The sequence below is a fragment of the Myxine glutinosa genome, chromosome 1 (assembly GCF_964187855.1).
Source record: "Myxine glutinosa chromosome 1, kmMyxGlut1.1, whole genome shotgun sequence".
NCBI lineage: Eukaryota > Metazoa > Chordata > Myxini > Myxiniformes > Myxinidae > Myxine > Myxine glutinosa.
The window spans coordinates 93,171,638-93,192,815 of record NC_136261.1 but is presented as its reverse complement, the minus strand read 5'-3'; the positions used below and the strand labels follow the sequence as shown (position 1 = coordinate 93,192,815).

General features: G+C 39.7%; 2 protein-coding genes across 2 annotated transcripts in view; one reads left to right on the top strand and one right to left on the bottom strand.

Moving 5' to 3' along the window:
- LOC137426339 (myelin protein P0-like) overlaps positions 1 to 12,700 on the bottom strand; it is a 186,592-nt gene extending 173,892 nt beyond the window's left edge. The window contains exons 1-3 of the mRNA XM_078774700.1: positions 12,412 to 12,700; positions 5,393 to 5,436; positions 4,822 to 5,012 (exon numbers count right to left, since the gene is read on the bottom strand). Coding sequence (XP_078630826.1) covers positions 4,822 to 5,012; positions 5,393 to 5,435 — 234 coding nt within the window. The 5' untranslated portion in view covers position 5,436; positions 12,412 to 12,700. The remainder of the gene's footprint in view (positions 1 to 4,821; positions 5,013 to 5,392; positions 5,437 to 12,411) is intronic.
- Positions 12,701 to 19,524: 6,824 nt separating this feature from the next.
- Positions 19,525 to 20,496, top strand: LOC144889738 (uncharacterized). The gene is made up of 2 exons (XM_078770915.1): positions 19,525 to 19,552; positions 19,660 to 20,496. The coding sequence occupies exon 2, from the start codon at positions 19,759 to 19,761 to the stop codon at positions 20,194 to 20,196; it is 438 nt and encodes a 145-aa protein (XP_078627041.1). The 5' UTR covers positions 19,525 to 19,552; positions 19,660 to 19,758; the 3' UTR covers positions 20,197 to 20,496.
- Positions 20,497 to 21,178: the final 682 nt, after the last annotated feature.

The window sequence follows — 21,178 nt, the reverse complement described above, 5'->3', positions numbered from 1 at the left end:
AAATTATTTACTTATTTATATCCAGTTTATCATCTCCACGACCACCATGCAAATTTGAATTATTTACTTATTTATATCCAGTTTATCATCTCCACGACCACCATGCACATTTTAATTATTTACTTATCTATATCCACTTTACCATCTCCAGGACCACCATGCAAATTTGAATTATTTACCTATCTATATCCAGTTTATCATCTCCACGACCACCATGCAAATTTAAATTATTTACTTATTTATATCCAGTTTATCATCTCCACGACCACCATGCACCTTTTAATTATTTACTTATTTATATCCAGTTTATCATCTCCACGACCACCATGCAAATTAGAATTATTTACTTATTTATATCCAGTTTATCATCTCCACGACCACCATGCAAATTAGAATTATTTACTTATCTATATCCAGTTTATCATCTCCACGACCACCATGCAAATTTAAATTATTTACTTATTTATATTCACTTTGTCATCTCCACGACCACCATGCAAATTTAAATTATTTACTTATCTATCCACTTTATCATCTCCACGACCACCATGCAAATTTGAATTATTTACTTATCTATATCCAATTTATCATCTCCACGACCACCATGCAAATTTAAATTATTTACTTATTTATATCTAGTTTATCATCTCCACGACCACCATGCACCTTTTAATTATTTACTTATTTATATCCAGTTTATCATCTCCATGACCACCATGCAAATTTGAATTATTTACTTATCTATATCCACTTTACCATCTCCAGGACCACCATGCAAATTTAAATTATTTACTTATCTATCCACTTTATCATCTCCACGACCACCTTGCAAATTTGAATTATTTACTTATCTATATCCAATTTATCATCTCCACGACCACCATGCAAATTTAAATTATTTACTTATTTATATCCAGTTTATCATCTCCACGACCACCATGCACCTTTTAATTATTTACTTATTTATATCCAGTTTACCATCTCCACGACCACCATGCAAATTTGAATTATTTACTTATTTATATCCAGTTTATCATCTCCACGACCACCATGCACCTTTTATTTATTTACTTATCTATATCCAGTTTACCATCTCCACGACCACCATGCAAATTTGAATTATTTACTTATCTATATCCAGTTTATCATCTCCACGACCACCATGCAAACTTAAATTATTTACTTATTTATATCCAGTTTATCATCTCCACGACCACCATGCACCTTTTAATTATTTACTTATTTATATCCAGTTTATCATCTCCACGACCACCATGCAAATTTGAATTATTTACTTATCTATATCCAGTTTATCATCTCCACGACCACCATGCAAATTTAAATTATTTACTTATTTATATGCACTTTGTCATCTCCACGACCACCATGCACCTTTTAATTATTTACTTATTTATATCCAGTTTATCATCTCCACGACCACCATGCAAATTTGAATTATTTACTTATCTATATCCACTTTACCATCTCCAGGACCACCATGCAAATTTAAATTATTTACTTATCTATCCACTTTATCATCTCCACGACCACCATGCAAATTTGAATTATTTACTTATCTATATGCACTTTACCATCTCCAGGACCACCATGCAAATTTGAATTATTTACTTATCTATATCCAGTTTATCATCTCCAGGACCACCATGCACCTTTTATTTATTTACTTATCTATATCCAGTTTACCATCTCCACGACCACCATGCAAATTTGAATTATTTACTTATCTATATCCAGTTTATCATCTCCACGACCACCATGCAAATTTAAATTATTTACTTATTTATATCCAGTTTATCATCTCCACGACCACCATGCACCTTTTAATTATTTACTTATTTATATCCAGTTTACCATCTCCATGACCACCATGCAAATTTGAATTATTTACTTATTTATATCCAGTTTATCATCTCCACGACCACCATGCACCTTTTAATTATTTACTTATCTATATCCAGTTTATCATCTCCACGACCACCATGCAAATTTAAATTATTTACTTATTTATATCCAGTTTATCATCTCCACGACCACCATGCACCTTTTAATTATTTACTTATTTATATCCAGTTTATCATCTCCACGACCACCATGCAAATTTGAATTATTTACTTATTTATATCCAGTTTATCATCTCCACGACCACCATGCACCTTTTAATTATTTACTTATCTATATCCACTTTACCATCTCCAGGACCACCATGCAAATTTGAATTATTTACCTATCTATATCCAGTTTATCATCTCCACGACCACCATGCACCTTTTAATTATTTACTTATTTATATCCAGTTTATCATCTCCATGACCACCATGCAAATTTGAATTATTTACTTATCTATATCCAGTTTATCATCTCCACGACCACCATGCAAATTTAAATTATTTACTTATTTATATCCAGTTTATCATCTCCACGACCACCATGCACCTTTTAATTATTTACTTATTTATATCCAGTTTATCATCTCCACGACCACCATGCAAATTTGAATTATTTACTTATCTATATCCACTTTACCATCTCCAGGACCACCATGCAAATTTAAATTATTTCCTTATCTATATCCACTTTACCATCTCCACGACCACCATGCAAATTTAAATTATTTACTTATCTATCCACTTTATCATCTCCACGACCACCATGCAAATTTGAATTATTTACTTATCTATATCCAATTTATCATCTCCACGACCACCATGCAAATTTGAATTATTTACTTATCTATATCCACTTTACCATCTCCACGACCACCATGCAAATTTGAATTATTTACTTATCTATATCCACTTTACCATCTCCACGACCACCATGCAAATTTGAATTATTTACTTATCTATATCCACTTTACCATCTCCACGACCACCATGCAAATTTGAATTATTTACTTATCTATATCCACTTTACCATCTCCATGACCACCATGCAAATTTAAATTATTTACTTATCTATATCCACTTTACCATCTCCACGACCACCATGCAAATTTGAATTATTTACTTATCTATATCCAATTTATCATCTCCACGACCACCATGCAAATTTGAATTATTTACTTATCTATATCCACTTTATCATCTCCACGACCACCATGCAAATTTGAATTATTTACTTATCTATATCCAATTTATCATCTCCACGACCACCATGCAAATTTGAATTATTTACTTATCTATATCCAATTTATCATCTCCACGACCACCATGCAAATTTGAATTATTTCCTTATCTATATCCAATTTATCATCTCCACGACCACCATGCAAATTTGAATTATTTACTTATCTATCCACTTTATCATCTCCACGACCACCATGCAAATTTGAATTATTTACTTATTTTTATCCAGTTTATCATCTCCACGACCACCATGCACCTTTTAATTATTTACTTATCTATATCCACTTTACCATCTCCAGGACCACCATGCAAATTTGAATTATTTACTTATCTATATCCAGTTTATCATCTCCACGACCACCATGCAAATTTAAATTATTTACTTATTTATATCCAGTTTATCATCTCCACGACCACCATGCACCTTTTAATTATTTACTTATTTATATCCAGTTTATCATCTCCACGACCACCATGCAAATTTGAATTATTTACTTATCGATATCCAGTTTATCATCTCCACGACCACCATGCAAATTTAAATTATTTACTTATTTATATTCACTTTGTCATCTCCACGACCACCATGCACCTTTTAATTATTTACTTATCTATATCCAGTTTACCATCTCCACGACCACCATGCAAATTTGAATTATTTACTTATCTATATCCACTTTACCATCTCCACGACCACCATGCAAATTTGAATTATTTACTTATCTATATCCACTTTACCATCTCCACGACCACCATGCAAATTTAAATTATTTACTTATCTATATCCACTTTACCATCTCCACGACCACCATGCAAATTTGAATTATTTACTTATCTATATCCAATTTATCATCTCCACGACCACCATGCAAATTTGAATTATTTACTTATCTATATCCAATTTATCATCTCCACGACCACCATGCAAATTTGAATTATTTACTTATCTATATCCAATTTATCATCTCCACGACCACCATGCAAATTTGAATTATTTACTTATCTATATCCAATTTATCATCTCCACGACCACCATGCAAATTTGAATTATTTACTTATCTATATCCAATTTATCATCTCCACGACCACCATGCAAATTTGAATTATTTACTTATCTATCCACTTTATCATCTCCACGACCACCATGTAACTTTTTATTATTTACTTATTTAAATACTATTTTTATTTTTTATTTTTAGTTCATTACCAACATGGACATTGAATTGTTAATTTATATAAACTTTACCATCACTGCGACCTATATATTTACGATATTTATTTAAATACTATTTTATTTCAATGTAAAAGCTACAAATCCTATTTTGAAGGTGTGGTTTGAGGTTTGAGGTGTCCTCGATGAGTACTTGCATCATTGTTTCTTCGATGTCTACAATATGGAAAAGATTGAGGGTCTGAAAAACTGCCATTTTGTGTCTGTAAATAACCATTTAGTATTTCACTGAAACAACCACATAGTGTAACAGTAACAGGGGACTTAGTCAAATAAATCACCAACTTCCAAAATCCCCATTATATTTAAAGCAAATATTTGACCATTCTCATGTACCATGTCCATGAAACTGGAGCACATTGCCAAACACACACAAAATGTAAAAGTATAGTATAATGTGTGAAAAAAAATAATGTAGAAGTAGAAGTGGATAGACCATCTTACCGGTTGCTCGTTTCCACTTTCGTTCTCGAACCTCCACAAAACATCAATATTATTTGCATTTAGATCTTTGGGTGTAAAACTAAGTGCAATGACTGCATCTTGTCCTTCTTCATATCTGAAAACAAACTCTCCATTTTCAATGGAAGTATGTTTGTGGACCAGGATTTGGACAGCAACAGAACTTGAGAAAGCTGAAAAAGAAATTTTGTTTGAAGTTGTATGAGTACAAAATTTAATTTGTGATAAAGCACAACTATTATACCAGGGATGTGTGAAAAGTTCTCATGTGATACAGAAATAGGAAAACAATATTCGTGATTGTTTAATCTCAAGGTGAAAATGCAAAAACTTTTTTGTATGAAAACTTCAGGTTAAGCTGTTCTACACAAATGGAGAAAAAATCCATTTTTGGTCTGTTTATTGTAAAAGAAGGATAATTTCTCACTTCTCAGAATTCCTCTCCACAAATATTGTGACTTCAGAGTTAATGGTTTTATATTATACCTCCTTTTGATGATGTGTGTGTTCAATTGTTGTATTGAATAGTAATAATACTTGTTCAAAAACTCACCTGTGTTGAGTATGACCAAAATAAACAGGTATTTACTCCCCATTCTGCAAAAAAAAAAAATTAAAGAAAATCAACACAGCCATACATTAATTCATTCATTCAAATATAATGTAAAATTTGCAATCAACAAAAGTTTTTTCTTTGACAAAAAAATATTTAAAACTATCAAATTGGGAGAGCGATTCAAGGATTATGTGGTGTATCAGATACACCCGAAATTTACTTTAGGTTTTCTCAGGAAGGAGGCGACACAGGGGATGGGCATGAGCTCAGACGTGTCTAGCCTGCCTATCTTGAGTCAGCATTTGGGGTGTGGGAATGTTTTCACACTAGCCCCACAGAGGAATTTATTCCTGTTTGTTACAATTTCTAGATGAGTTCATCTCCAATGCACTTCCACATACATGTACACGTATACATACACATACACATACATACACTCACATCCAGGGTCTGCCGAGCAGGCATGTAAGACATTGGCCATCATAAAGCTCGCAGTGTTAGTGTGAGAAATTTCTGAGGATATCCCGAAGACTCAATAGTTCAGTGGGCTGTCACAGCGTAAGTGATGAGGTCCGTGGGTTTGAGTCCCGGCTTGAGTCAGAATTTTTTCACACGAGCCTCATGTAGGAATTTATTCCTGTTTAAAATTTTATATCTATATATATGTCTGTGCAGTGTCTGTCTTGTGTTGTGTTGTGTTGTGTTGTCTTGACTTGTCACTGAACTACTCCCTCAAACTTTTGTGAAATCCTACCAAACTTCTAGTATGCACATATCTATCCCGTCTGTATGTCCTAAGGGTATTTTTTTTAGAAAAAATTCCCTTTTTAACTCAACTGGACTATGTCCAGCTGAGTTTTTGTCGACACCCAGTGTCCGTCGTCCGTCGTCCGTCTGTCGTCTGTCTGTCTGTCTGTCGTTTGTAAACAATTCGACGTCTATGCTCTAAAAGTCACAAATATTGATTAACTTTGATGAAACTTGTTATGCAGCATCTTTAAGACATAAACTAGTTTGGGATTGCATTTGGGTGTTGCACACCAAAAAATGGGCATGGCAGGGTGGCCATATTGAAAAATCAATTTTTGTCATATATTTTTAGCACATATAAACTATATAGTTTGTGGTTCTATTATGCATATTCTAACCATACTGATATAGACCAGTTGAGTTCAGGTTCCCTGGAACATCTCTAGTTTTTTTTTTGGGGGGGGGGGGGTGGAGGGCAATTTTTCAACTTCAATTGTTTATAAAATGTAATATCACGTATATTACAAATACATTTGTGCATTATGATTGTTTGAATTACGATTGGTGTAAACCATGACAAAACAGCAACTCAGGTACAGTCATTTATCCACTGTATATATCTATATACAGTCACGTGAAAAAGTAAGTAAACCCCATGTAAAGTTTTGACTTTTTCAACATATTTCAACGTACAGCTATTTGATCTTCATTTCAACAATATTGATAGTTAAAGGTGATATAATATAACCAATATCATGAAACATTTACATTTTGTAGTCCATTGTATAATTTAAATAAACATAAATGCAAATTTCGCATGTGGAAAAAGTAAGTACACCCCATGAAATGTTTTAAAAATCTTTTTAACATATGTGGACATATCAATAGTTGACCTTCATTTAAACAGTATCGAAAGATAAAGGTGATCTAACTGAACAAAAAACAATGAAGAATTGACTTTGCAATAATTTATTCAACAAAAAATTGTTGCACAGCTCGTTTCAAATCCCCCCACAACATCTCAATGGGATTTAGATCCAGGCTTTGACTTGGCCATTCCAGAACCCTCCATTTCTTTCTTTTCAGCCATTCCTTGGTGGATTTACTGGTATGTTTAGGGTCATTGTCATGTTGCAAGGTCCACCTTCGGTTGAATTTCAACTTTCCGACAGATGCCCTCACATTATCCTCAAGCACCCTCTGGTACAATGAAGAATTCATAGTGGATTCTATGATGGTGAGCTGCCCAGGCCCTGGTGCAGCAAAGCTGCCCCAAATCATAATATTTCCACCACCATGCTTTACAGTTGGTATCAGGTTCTTGTGATCAAATGCTGTCTTTGGTTTTCGCCAAACATGTCTTCTGGTACTGTGGCCAAATTGCTCTATATTTGACTCATCTGTCCAGAGCACATTGTTCCAGAAGTGCTGGTCTTTGCCTAGGTGTTCATTGGCAAACTTTTGTCTTGCCCTGATATTCTTTCTGGACAGCAAAGGTTTCCTCCTGGCACACGTCCCATGTCGATCAAATTTGTACAGCCTCTTTCTAATGGTAGACTCGTGCACTTTGACATCAACAGTGGCAAGAGCTACCTGTAGGTCCCTTGATGACATTCTGGGGTTCTTAGAGACTTCTTTCAGCATCTTGCGGTCTGCTCTCGGGCTGAACTTGCTGGGGTGGCCTGGCCTGAACAAGTTGGCAGTTCTTTGGAGTCTTCTCCACTTGTAGATGATCTTCTGGACAATCGAATGATTGATTTCAAATTGTTTGGAGATCTTTTTAAATCCCTTCCCAGACTCGTAGGCATCTATAACCTTCTTTCTGAAGGCCTTAGCGAGCTCTTTTGATCTAGGCATGGTGATGCCGCGCACTTCAACAACAAAGAGCAAACCAAACTAAATGTCTGAGGTTTAAATAAGACAGGTTCCTCAAAGATCCTCTCTAACGATGTTCTAATCATTTGCACCTGAGCTGGTGCACCTGATTCGAATTTTAGGTATTTGAAGTAGTGATAAATGTCCGGGTGTACTTACTTTTTCCACATGCGAAATTTGCATTTATGTTTATTTAAATGATACAATGGACTACAAAATGTAAATGTTTCATGATATTTGTTATATTATATCACCTTTATCTATCAATATTGTTGAAATGAAGATCAAATAGCTGTATGTTGAAAAATGTTGAAAAAGTCAAAACTTTACATGGGGTGTACTTACTTTTTCACATGACTGTATCTGGACAGTGTCTGTTGTCACTGAACTACTCCCTGAAACTTTTGTTTCCGTGGTCGTGAAGTGTTTTTAATAACGTGATGGTGGTTTTGAATCACGTGGTGGTGAGTTATTTTGAATTATGTGGTGGTGAGGTGTTTTTAAACACCCAAATCAAAATATCATGCCAAACTTCCGGTATGCACCGACTTCTCCTGTGTGTATGTCCTAAAAATTTTTTTTTAATGTTGGAGGTTCCAGGCACGGACTGTATAGTCCGTCATGGCCAGGCCTTAAATAAAAGAGAAGAAAAGTGTATGATGAAAAGTGTATGATGTTTGTTTGCAAGAAAGAGAGATTGAAGCTGGCCCGGTAGCTGTAGTTTGAGTGAGACACTAAGTAAGACCAGCAATCCTGATACAGAGAGTGTAAGATGGTTCCAGGCACCACTTTAACACTCCTAAGTCAGGATGGTAGTACTACCCTGGGCGGTTGCTGTCTACAACCTTCTACTTTAAAATGGTTGTTTTTTGGGGGGTTTTTTGAAGAAAAATATTTTTCTTTTAATTTTTTTTAAATATGTTTTTTAGGTCAAGCATTTAATATACGGTACATATATCTATGCAGTGTCTGTCACGTTCCGTCACGTCACTGAACTACTCGCTCAAACTTTTGTGAAATCATCCCAAACTTCCTGTCTGCACCTACCCAATGTATGTGCTGAGGGGCTCCTTTTTTTTTTTTCCTTCAACTTAAACTGCTTATTAAAATGTTAGATCATAAATATTATAAATTCATTTGTGCAAAATAAATGTTTGTATAATAATTGGTATAAATCATGACAACAAAGCAACTCAGGTACAGCCATTATCCTAAGTTAAAACAAGCCAATTCCTCTGGGGAGACATGTTGCGATGCAAGTGTAGCGAGCCAATCTACGCTATTGTACATATGCATATGCACAACTACATGACCTACGAGTACCTGTAGGGCTGATCATGTGTGATTTACGCCATCTTAATGCTGTGAGGAATGGAAAAAGTGGCAAAGGTGCTTCAGGCAAAGATTGTGATTTATAAAACTTGAAGGTTTATCTGAGAAATATTGCAATTTGCAGTTGCATTTTAAAAGTTTGGTGGTTGCTCGGATTAACCTGGAGTTTAGTTTTTATCTCACCTGGAACGAAGTTCAGGGGAGCTTATGCTATGGCGTGTTGTCCGTCAGTCCGTCCATCAGTCCGAAAACACTTGAAACTTCCTCTTCAAAACCGCTGATGGGATTGCGACCAAATTTGGCACAAATGATACTTGTTGTGCTGTGACTAAAGTTTGTTCACGGCATTAAAAAAGTCAGGTCGAAGGGGGTTTACCGGGGTCAAAGTGGATCCATGTTTGACCCCCCCCCCCCCCCCCCCCCAAAAAAAAATAGGAATTTGCTTTTTCCTCTGAAACTACACACACTATTTCGATGAAACTTGACCACAACCTTCATCACCCGTCATGTGCCGAACTCTGTTCACGACACTACGAAAATCAAAGTCTAAGTGGGTCTACGTGGGTGGGGGAGGGGGGGGGTCAAACTAGCTCCAGGTTTGACCCCCTCAAAATAGTTATTTGTGTTCTTTTATGAAACTACACACACAATTTTTATGAAACTTCACCACAACCTTAATCACCCATGATGTACCAATGTTTGTTCAAGGCACTAGAAAAATTGGGGTCTTAGGAGGTATATGTGGTTGGGGGAAGGGGGTTGCCCCCCAAAATAGGTATTTTTTTTCTTTGTTTAAAGTCTTATGATTATGTTAGTGTGAATCTACATGCTGCCCTGTCTTCTAGCAACCATTGAATTGGTTTAAAATACCCTTAGTCGGAGCAGTATGCTGTTTATTCCACCAGGTGAGCGCAAGGTGTATTGCCCCTATGTTTATCAACATGAGGGCCAGTTGCTTTCGAGCAAACGTGGGCGGCAAATTCACTGTGCACAGTGGCTGATAGGGCCTTATTATTTGGTTGGTGATAAGAAGCTAAATCCAAATATAATTGTGCACATGTGATTATTCAGTGTATATAATCGTACCATCTTTTCTGTTACTGTTTAAAACAGTTTTTGATTTGGTCACCACCTTCGAGTTTTTATCTCATGCTCTTGAAGCAAAAAGTGGAGTTAAGTAATTGGTTCACTTCTATCATCTGTCTGCCTGCCTGTTTGTCTGTCTCTCTACATAAGTCAGTTTATGATCAAGAAAAAAAAAAAAAAAAAAAAAAAAACATCAGTTTATGATCAAGGAACAACTTAATTTCAATTGATTGTTATATTTTTTTCAATTGACTATTTTTAATTGAACACAAATCTAAACATGAATCGGAAAATGATCCTGTAGTTTAGCAGTACTTTGGCTCTGAATTCAGCCCAATCGCGCATGTGCAGAGGGGAGTGAGATCATCATTTTTACTCTGTCGGCCTGTCAAGCAGTCAAACAGAATTGAAAATCAATACTAACAGGAAACTTAATGTTTTATGGATGTTATAAAGGACACAAACAACAGGCACGAAGGACTAATTTTATGTGTTAAATAAGGTGGTCTAAAAGATGATGCATAAATAGTGGTAAACGTCTGAAAACGTTCTTCTGAAACCTTTAAAATATTTTTTCAATTTCAAATGAATTATATACTTGAATACTGTAGAACACACTCACCTTCTTGATACTTTCAAAACCCTTCTGTTTAGCAGTACTTTGACAAAATACTACAGCGTTTTACGCTGTAGTTTCAATGAAATTTGCTGCTGGTAGACCCGCTGGTAGTCCTCGTTTCTTAAGACAGCACAGGGTAAGGTGTTCTATGAACTCTCTAATTTATGCTTTCTTTGTGTGTTTTGGATTTTGCCAATAAAAGATCTATGAACCACCTTTCGAGGCCATTTTTTCCCGCAGAGCAGGGGTTGGCCTTTTTCGGGCACCGTCGTCCCCTTTTTGAAGCAATGTTTTATGGCAGGATGCCAAAAAAAGATCTATGAACAGGATTAAACAATTGAATTGATATATGTGGGAAAATTACATGCCCAGACCAGGAATTGAACCCAGGTCCTTCCACATATATCAATGTAATAAAAGATCTCTCCGTCTCTCCCTCTTTAACTCACCCCCTCTCATTGCTCCCCCTTTGGACTTCGGACCTGATCGGACAGATCTCCTCTTCTTCCTTGCCACATCATGGTGGACACAGATACCACCTTATGCCTCGCAAGTGTTCCCCTTTGTTATGGTTTGAATCTGGTATTGTCAACACCTTAGCAGGATAATGTGCCTTTGCATGACAAGTGTGTATGTGCTTCCCTACTCATTTGTCTGGCGACCACCAGATCTGTTCCGTTATTTATAGTCTTGCCTCTCTCTACCTTTTATTCATTGCTTTCACTAAAACCATTCATTTGCAATGAATGCCTTCCTGCCTTTTGCCTTCGCACACGCCTGAACCAAACACCAAATTTGATGTATTTATCATTCAAAATGGTCAAAAGACCACTCGGCATGATAGGAGACTTTAGTCCGATCCATCGATGCGACAATATCATAGGTACTGTTTCATGCCTGACTTCAATCAGGGTGTGCAAGGTAAGTTATTAGCCAGTAAAGAAAAAGTCAAAGCTTGGCTCTTTTCTCTCTTCCCCACTCTTCTCCTCCCTCCCCCAACCACAGTATTCCCATCAGCGAAGCGATGGATGGTATTTGTGTGTGCGGAATGATTTCACATAAATTCTATTCAAATAAAGCACAACACATAATATAGGGAATAAGTGAAATAAAGATGAGAGATGACGTATTGATGAGAAAATTAACCCAGTATTAAAGTACACGCAGCCCTCACCACCCATGGGTTTTCCAACTGTGCTTTAGAGTATCCACTCTTTATATTCTGTAAAACACGTTGCCAACCACGGTATACAGTAATCTAACCCCAATGGTTGGTGAGGGATACCTGTATCCTGAAATGTATTGAGACATTAAAGGCCAAATAAGGAGAGAGGCAAACACAAGTAGACCCTACCTGTATGCAGACAGGAGCTCCTCTCTCTTCCTCACTCCACTCCCCTTCCCTTCTCTTCTCTTCCTTTCTCTTCCTGATCTCTCTTCCCCTCTCTCGCTCTCAACTTCTGCACCTCTCCCTCTGACAATGGACTGGCTCGTTCTGTTGTAATTTTGACTGTGCGCCTCCAAACGATGTACTCCACAGGCTGAAAACTGCGCCAATTGGCTGAAATGCCGATTACTTCCTCCTTCCTCATGCCCAAGCAAATACGGAGCTGCAATCCGAGCCCTTTGTCCCACGCTTTCTATTTTAGGTGTTCAATGTAAGAGGGTAGGATTATGCAACTTATGTTTGCTTTTGGTGTATTTTGATCTCAAAGGTTAGTTGATTAGATAGGAGAGAGACTTCCTTGTGGTTAAATAGTAATTGAATACATAAAACAAACACTGGTGTTAAAGCATTCCCTTATACTTGTCTCACTTTTTCAATATAATATTTGAGCTTACCAATCGTGGGCAGAGCAATGTGTCAGTAATAAACTGGGAGTCAAAATGCTGAATCGACTTCACATGTAGTGTCTCTCTCAGTGGCTATCGAATGAAAAGATCAAAGTCATTTGAAGGAATTTTACGAGACTTGTTTGGTAAATGGTTTGAGTGTCCACTATGTAACCTGGCTGTCAGAAGTTCAATCTGACACCGGCCGAGTCACACCAACAACTTAAAATGGTATGTGCTGCTTCCTTGCTTGATGCTCAGCATTAAAAAAAAAGGATAGAGCACAGCCAAACAGCCAAAGGAGGCAACCATTGCCCAGGATTGATGGGCCTAATGTCCTCCTCCTGCATTGAAGTTCTTTGTCGTGGAACTCATTATTATTATCAGGGGCATATCTACCACAAAAAGTGCAAGTAGGAGGCATGTTGCGCTCTCAATATGGAGAGGATGGTAACTCATGTTTTGCAGATGGAAATATAAACATATAAGCAAGCCAATAGGGCAATTGTGCTTGTGCCACATCTATGCAGAAGTCCGACATGTGGTCTCGAATGGTCTTATGACCCGTGATTGGATCTGCGCTGCTCTGAACCACTGGTTTGGTGCAACAGAACATGGCGATCCATTCTGGGGGCAACTGCAGCAAAATAAATTAAAGCATAGGGGCAATACCCCTGGCACTCACCTGGTAGAATAAACAGTATACTGCACCGACTAAAGGTATTTTAAACAAACTTAAATGTTTGCTAGAAGACAACGCAGCATGTAAAATCATACTAACATCATCATAAGACTTTAAACAAACAAAGAAAAAAAATACCTATTTTGGGGGGCAACCCCTCCTCCCCCAACCCCATATACCTCCTAAGACTTCAATTTTTCTAATGGCTTGAACAAACATTGGTACATCACGGGTGATTAAGGTTGTGGTCAACTTTCATCGAAATTGTGTGTGTAGTTTCTGAGAAGAAAGCAAATACCTATTTTGGGGGGCAACCCCCCATAGACCTCCAAATGGGCAGATTTTTTAAATTTCGTGAACAAACTTTGGTACATCATGGGTGGTGAAGGTTGTGATCAAGTTTCATCGAAATTGTGTGTGTAATTTCAGAGAAGAAAGCAAATACATTTTTTGGGGGTGGGGGGCAAACTTGGACCCACTTTTACCCCCTGTAGACACCCTTAAACTTTGATTTTCTTCGTGCCGTGAACAAACTTCGGTACATGCCGGGTGATGAAGGTTGTGGTCAAGTTTCATCGACATAGTGTGTGTAGTTTCAGGGCAAAAAGCAAAAACCCTATTTTGGGGGATCAAACCTGGATGCACTTTGACCCCGGTAAACCCCTTTTGACTCCGATTTTTTTTAATGCCGTGAACAAACTTTAGTCACAACACAACAAATATAATTTGTGCCAAATTTGGTCGCAATCCCATCAGCGGTTTTGGAGAAGAAGTTTCAAGTGTTTACGGACGGACTGACGGACTGACGGACAGACAACGCGCCATCGCATAAGCTCCCCTGAACTTCGTTCCAGGTGAGCTAACCAGTAAGGATTGGATTACGAGGATTGGATTGCATATTGCAACCTGTAACACAGGCCTGGGAGAGCTTGGCTTTAGAGAAATTCCTGGACGCTCTTCCTGATCCGGAAGTTTGGGTCAATATAGAACTACAAGCCCTGACAACCGTCAACAAGGCAGCCAAGCGTGCAACCAGGTGCAGCTTTTTGCTAAAGCCTAGCCGTGTTGTGGAGTAGCCAAGTCTGCCGGTTGGTCTGCTGTGTGGAGGTGTCACATGGGGAGTACCAGCCAGCATAAAAAGGTATCACCTAAATGCGAAGAAGGATAAGCCAGAAATTGTCAGATTTTGGGCTACTTCACCACTTGAAATTCCCAATCTGACATCCTTCCGCCCAAAATGCTCTTTCATTTGTATCAGTACTCCAGTTCCCAATCCTGATTACCACTTTATCGTTGATTCCACAAGCTCTAACCTTAATTAACAGCATCTGATATGATACCTTATCAAATATCTCCTGGAAGTCAAAGTATATCACATCCAATCCACTCTCTTAATCTACTTGAAATAATTCCAACAAGTTTATGAAACAATTTCAATTTCTTAAACCCATGCTGGCTATCTTTCTATCAAATTCAAATTTTGTAAACCAGTACACCCGCACACTACGGGAGGGGCAGGAAGGGTCATTCCTCTTTGGCGTATATAGATTACAGTCAATCTATGGTCGGGTCTCAAGAACATTGGGTGTGTGTACATTTACCATGTTTCTTGTGGAGAGATCGCCAAGTGGTTTAAACATTCGAGCAATCACTCCATTCAAAACCATTAATGAACGGCTGGCTTGGCAAGCGCTGGCTAGCTGCTTGGTAAATGAGCACAACCCGGGTTTCCTCCCTTCAGCTTTGTGTTAAACAGCAGGAGCGAGTTTCAAAAGTCCGCCACGAAAAACGCGATGTTAGCGCCAGGAAGGGTCATGTTATTTACCCAACACTTGTGGGGTACATAGATTACAGTAGATATTCGCTCAGTTCTGCAAGTAAAACTTACCTCACGGATGTTGGGATTCCTGCACATTTCTATATTCAGTGTTATAAACAGTATTAGCGACTGTTTAAAAAGCTAATCATACGTGTTTTTGGTTTATAATATTTTTACCCCTGGTAGAGGCTGTTGGGCCGTTGCTCCCACGGAAACGCCATGATAAGCTATTTATAAACGTTGACTCAACGTTTGTTCAAGGAGGAAAAACACCTTGGGGAGGTGGGATATTAATGGTATTAATATTGTTTTGTAATAACATTAATATTACGCTATTATCATTAGTTTTGTTATTCGAAGCGGCCTTGGAAAAACGCCACGATGAAACTAACTTAACATGGCTATACACCTCAACACACAACCCCATTGACGGCAATGGTGGGGAAAACCCGCTCGGGGGAGAAAACCCCGTTGGGGAGGGGGGGATGCGCTACAACCTTCATTGTGTAACCCTTGGTCATCCTCTCAAGTTTGGTTGAGATTGGAAAAGTAACGACAAAATGTATTGGGGTCAAAAATTCATCAGACAGACAGAAAGACACAAATGGCATATTTTAGTATGGTGATTCTTCACGTGATCAAAGTCTCCAAGATATTATCGAAGTTAAGCAAACAGGTTTGTAGTTCTCCACCACTTCCCTGAAACCCTCTTTACAGAATGACATTACTTTAACTACTCTCCATTTATATGGTATCTGTCCTTACTCTGAGTTATTGAAGATACCAGTCTACATCTCTCTTGTTATGGCCGCCATCGAAGGTAGATAGAGGTTATGTTTTCACCCCTGTCAGTGTGTTTGTCTGTTTGTTTGTCTGTGAACAGGTTATCTTAAAAAGTTTTGGACGGATTTGGAAAAACCTTGTTGGACAGGTTGTGTGTGTGACGAGGAAGAATCGATTCAATTTTGGTGAAGATCCGGTTCTGGATCCAGTGAGTGGAATTTTTAAAGTGATTCTTCACCATTGAATGCTTTGGCCAACCAGGCGGAGGTATGCTCTCTACCGAGTGCCATTCCAGTTACAATTGTTGAATCTTCAAATGTACTTATCCGATCACCCTCAGGCGGAGGTATGCTCTCTACGGAGTGCCATTCCAGTTACAATTGTTGAATCTTCAAATGTACTTATCCGATCACCCTCAGGCAGAGGATTGTTGGAAATTCCCCAAACAGGTTTCAATGGATTCTGACTGTTGACGTTCATAACACTTGAGGAAGTGAAATTTAAAGAAATTGTTTTTACATTTTTAGAAGCCAGATCCAGCTCTTTACAACCGAGTAATCAACAGTATGATTATTCATTCACAGAGTATCTGATCTCTACCTAATTGAGCTAAAACACTTTTCAATAATCGCGTGGTGCTGCAAAATCTAAAGACAGTTGAAAAGAGAGACATTGCCGAAGCTTTTCGTCTTGCACTTTTCGGGACAAACGCAAGAAAACCAGATATTAAGGATCAAAGGAATTTATATTCAGACTCAGACCTGTGGTTGCTCGGTGGCTCACTTGACTAACACTGATTGGCTAACAATAATACACATGTAGCTCGACTGTTGCTAATCGCCAATGAAACGCGCTGCTTTATTCGGTCCTCCAGCCTCTCGGGTGTGCGGCCTCCGTACGTGGCAGGTACTGCACTACCAGTAGTCACATTATTGGCAACCACCTACGACTGTAAATTGGCTCGATCCTTATTATCCGGAATTCAAGTGTTCGTCCCAAGGAATGGAAGACTAAAAGCATCGGCAATGTCTCTCTAAAACCATGTTGTATGCAGTCATATTTCGTACCTAAACAACCTATCAGCAAAATTTGTCGGATAATAAAAGAGACCTTAAAGTTTGTCTTCAACTTGTAATTTTTTTTTATACAGTGCTGTAGGTCGTGGCCTCCCCTGTATGGCGTCCCCTTTCCCTGTATGCCATATATGCTTCGAAACTCCTTCCTTCCTCTTTTCTCCCATCTCTGACTCATTCTTTTACGCAACCCTCTCCCCACACAATTCCCTTTTGCCCCATCCTCTTCTCAATGAAACACAACCTCCCTGACCCCTAGCAATACATATATGGAGTAAACAATATTAAAATACATAAACAATATTAAAACAAAACATAAAACATTATGTGAAATCAGTAAAATGAAACAAGTAAAACTAGAGCGGCACTCAGTAGAGAGCATACCTCCGCCTGGTTGGCCATATCACTCAATGGTGAAAAATCACTTAAAAAAAGAAATTCTTATATCTGAATGCATATTCAGATCTTCACCAAAATTGAATCGATTCTTCCTTGTCAGACACCCAACCGGTCCACCAGGTTTCGTCCAAATCCATCCATAACTTTTTGAGATATCCCGCAATGTATTGTTTTTGGCCCTATCTCCCAAAGACAAAGAATCACTTAAAAAATTAAATAACTCTCATATCCGAATCCATATTCAGATCTTCACCAAAATCGAATCGATTCTTCCTTGTCACACACTCAACCTGCCCACCCAGTTCAGTCCAAATCCATCCATTACGTTTTGAGATATCCCGCAATGTATAGTTTTTGGCCCTATCTCCCATTGGTGAAAAATCGCTTTAACAATTCTACTAGCCGGATCCGGATCTTCACCAAAATTGAATCGATTCTTCCTTGTCAAACACACAACGTGTCCACATAGTTTCGTCCAAATCCATCCATAACTTTTTGAGATATCCTGCTATGAGTTGGTTTTAGCCCGATCTCGCAGTGGTGAAGAATCACTTAAAAAAATTAATAATAATACTCATATCCGAATCCATATTCAGATCTTCACCAAAATCGAATCGAATCGTCCTTGTCAGACACCAAACCGGTCCACAAAGTTTCGTCCAAATCCATCCATAACTTTTTGAGATATCCTGCTATGAGTTGGTTTTAGCCCGATCTCGCAATGGTGAAGAATCACTTTTAAAAAAATAATAATAATACTCATATCCGAATCCATATTGAGATCTTCACCAAAATCGAATCGAATCGTCCTTGTCAGACACCAAACCGGTCCACAAAGTTTCGTCCAAATCCGTCCATAACTTTCTGAGATATCCTGCTATGTATCGTTTTTGGCCCAATCTCCCAATGGGGTAGAATCACTTTTAAAACTTCTAGTAGCCGAATCCGAATCCTGAACTTCACCAAAATCGAATCATTTCGTCCATGTCACATACGCTACATCTCCGCCAAATTTCGTCCGAATCCGTCCACAACTTTTTGGGATATCCTGCAATATATCGATTTTGGCTCGATCTCCCAATGGTGAAGAATCACTTTAAAACTTCCAGTAGCCGGATCCGAATCCTGAACTTCACCAAAATCTAATCATTTCGTCCTTGTCACATACGCTACATCTCCGCCAAATTTCGTCCGAATCCGTCCACACTTTTTGAGATATTTTGTTCACAAACGGACAGACAGAGGTGAAAACATAACGTCCATCCACCTTTGGTGGCGGAGGTAATAAAAAAAACATTATATGCACTGATGATGGAAACCAACACTGTTTTGCAGTGACCCTGAAATAAATTGAGACATTTCAGAGCAATGGAGTTGAGACAAACACACAGACTTTACCTTATGTAGACAAGTGCTATCTTTTCTCTATATATTTTCTTCTGTGTCTCTCTGCGTCCTCTCTCTCTCCCTGCGTTCAACGTTCTGTTGAAACTTTGGCTGTGAACACTATATGTACACCTCAGGCTGAAAGACTGGCGCAACATGCTGAAACACCAATCGTATCATTTCCTCATTCCAAAGCAGTGCGAGGACCGACACGTTTTCTATTTTTAAAGTGGAAAATGTAAGATGGAAGAATTACATAACTTCTGTTTTCTTTAAGTGGATTTTAACCACAAATGTTTGTTATTTAAAGACGACAGAGACTTCTTTGTGAAAAAAACAATCCTTAAAACAAAAACAAATTGAAACACTCGAGTTAAAGTGTTCCCTTTGTGGTGAAAATGTAAGTTGAACCCAGGTGTGACGCTCACTTAAACCACTGGGCGGTGTCTATAAGACCTCGGGACGTCCGCGACTCGAGGCCACTCCTGCGACTTTATACAATGACATGTAGAATTGAATGGTACGTACCCACTTATATTCTAGGCTTGCTTGCATTGACTGATATATCCAATCTTTCTCATATGATGCCTTGATCCTGACATATATGTTGCATGGTGTATTTTACAGGATGATGTTACAATCTAATTGAAATTAAACCTATCTATGGGACGAGTTGTGGATTTGGTTGATTTTCACAACACTTAATTTCAATTATGATCTTCGGAAATGGCGGGACACGAGTCTTGCGATGGCCGGATGAACGCAGATCACAGACGAGCGTTCCCGACATTCTCCGCGCTCCTGCGAGGCCCACCTCGGAGAAGAATGACCGGCGGAGAACCCGTCGAGCTAGCTCCAGCTACGGAGCTCCGACTACTCTCGCCGCCGGTCTACCTCGACGGGACCGGAAGCGCAAGCATTTTGCGGAACCGCGCCGTCAAAGCGCGAACTGCTCTCCTGGGGCCCGGACGCCGGAGCAGGCATGACGGACTCCGGCAAGGCGCCTGCGGAATGAGGCCACTGGGAAATGTTCTGGGCCGCAACCCCATCGGAACGACGGACCCGCTTGGCGCCGAAGGTACGAGTCTAGCCTCGGTTGCTCGAAACGCTAACGGCTCCGTCCGAGAGAATCATCCAAGATTTGCGTGCCTCGGCCCGAGATGAGATTCCCACGCGAGTGATCACGACTCCCATGTCGGCCATGCCTCCACACGGCCGGCACACTCCGACCACTCGCTACTCGGTGGAATCGCCTCCTCCGCGCGGGCCGGCACACTCCGACCACTCGCTGCTCGGTGGAATCGCCTCCTCCGTGCGGATCGCGCCCTGCTCGTCGGGATCACACCGTGCCTCACACGGCCGGCTCACCCTGACCACTCGCTTCTCGGTGGAACCACCTCCTCCACGCGAATCGCGCACTGCTCGTCGGAATCACGCCGTACCTCACACGGCTGGCTCACTCCGGCTGCTCGGTGGAATCACCTCCTCCACACGAATCCCCTCGCTGCTCGGTGGCCCCCACCTCCTCCGCGCGAATCGCGCACTGCTCGTCGGAATCACGCTGTGCCTCACACGGCCGGCTCCCTCCGGCTGCTCGGTGGAATCACCTCCTCCGCGCGAATCGTCGTGCACTGCACCCATCGCGTGCTAATACTCTGGGAGGCCCACGATTCTGATCGCTGCTCGGAATCACCTCCTCGCCGCGAAGCCGCACGTTGCTCCCTTCGCGGGCCCTACTCGGCGAGGCCGGCGATTCCTATCGCTGCTCGCCGGAATCACCTCCTCACGCACAAATCACGCGCTGCACCATCGCTGGATGGCATCCTCACTAGGCACGATGCGCCAGTCGCGCGCGCCGCATCTTCGCTGGATGGACCCCTTTTTCACACGAAGCATATGCGATTCCCCTTGCTGGCACTACTCTGTGGCCCCGTTGCTGCTGGTCGGAATCCCACCTACGCATGGCTTCTCAGCGAGGCCAGCGAACACCGCTGCCCGGACTCGCCTCAACGCGTGAGGCTCGTTTGGCTCCACTCGGGGACTCGCCGAGCATGATCTTCCTAAACTTTCATCTTCTTCCGCTGTCATAACCTTAATAAACAATCTTAAAGGGTTCTAAGGGGTTCACGGTACTCGGGGATTTGTG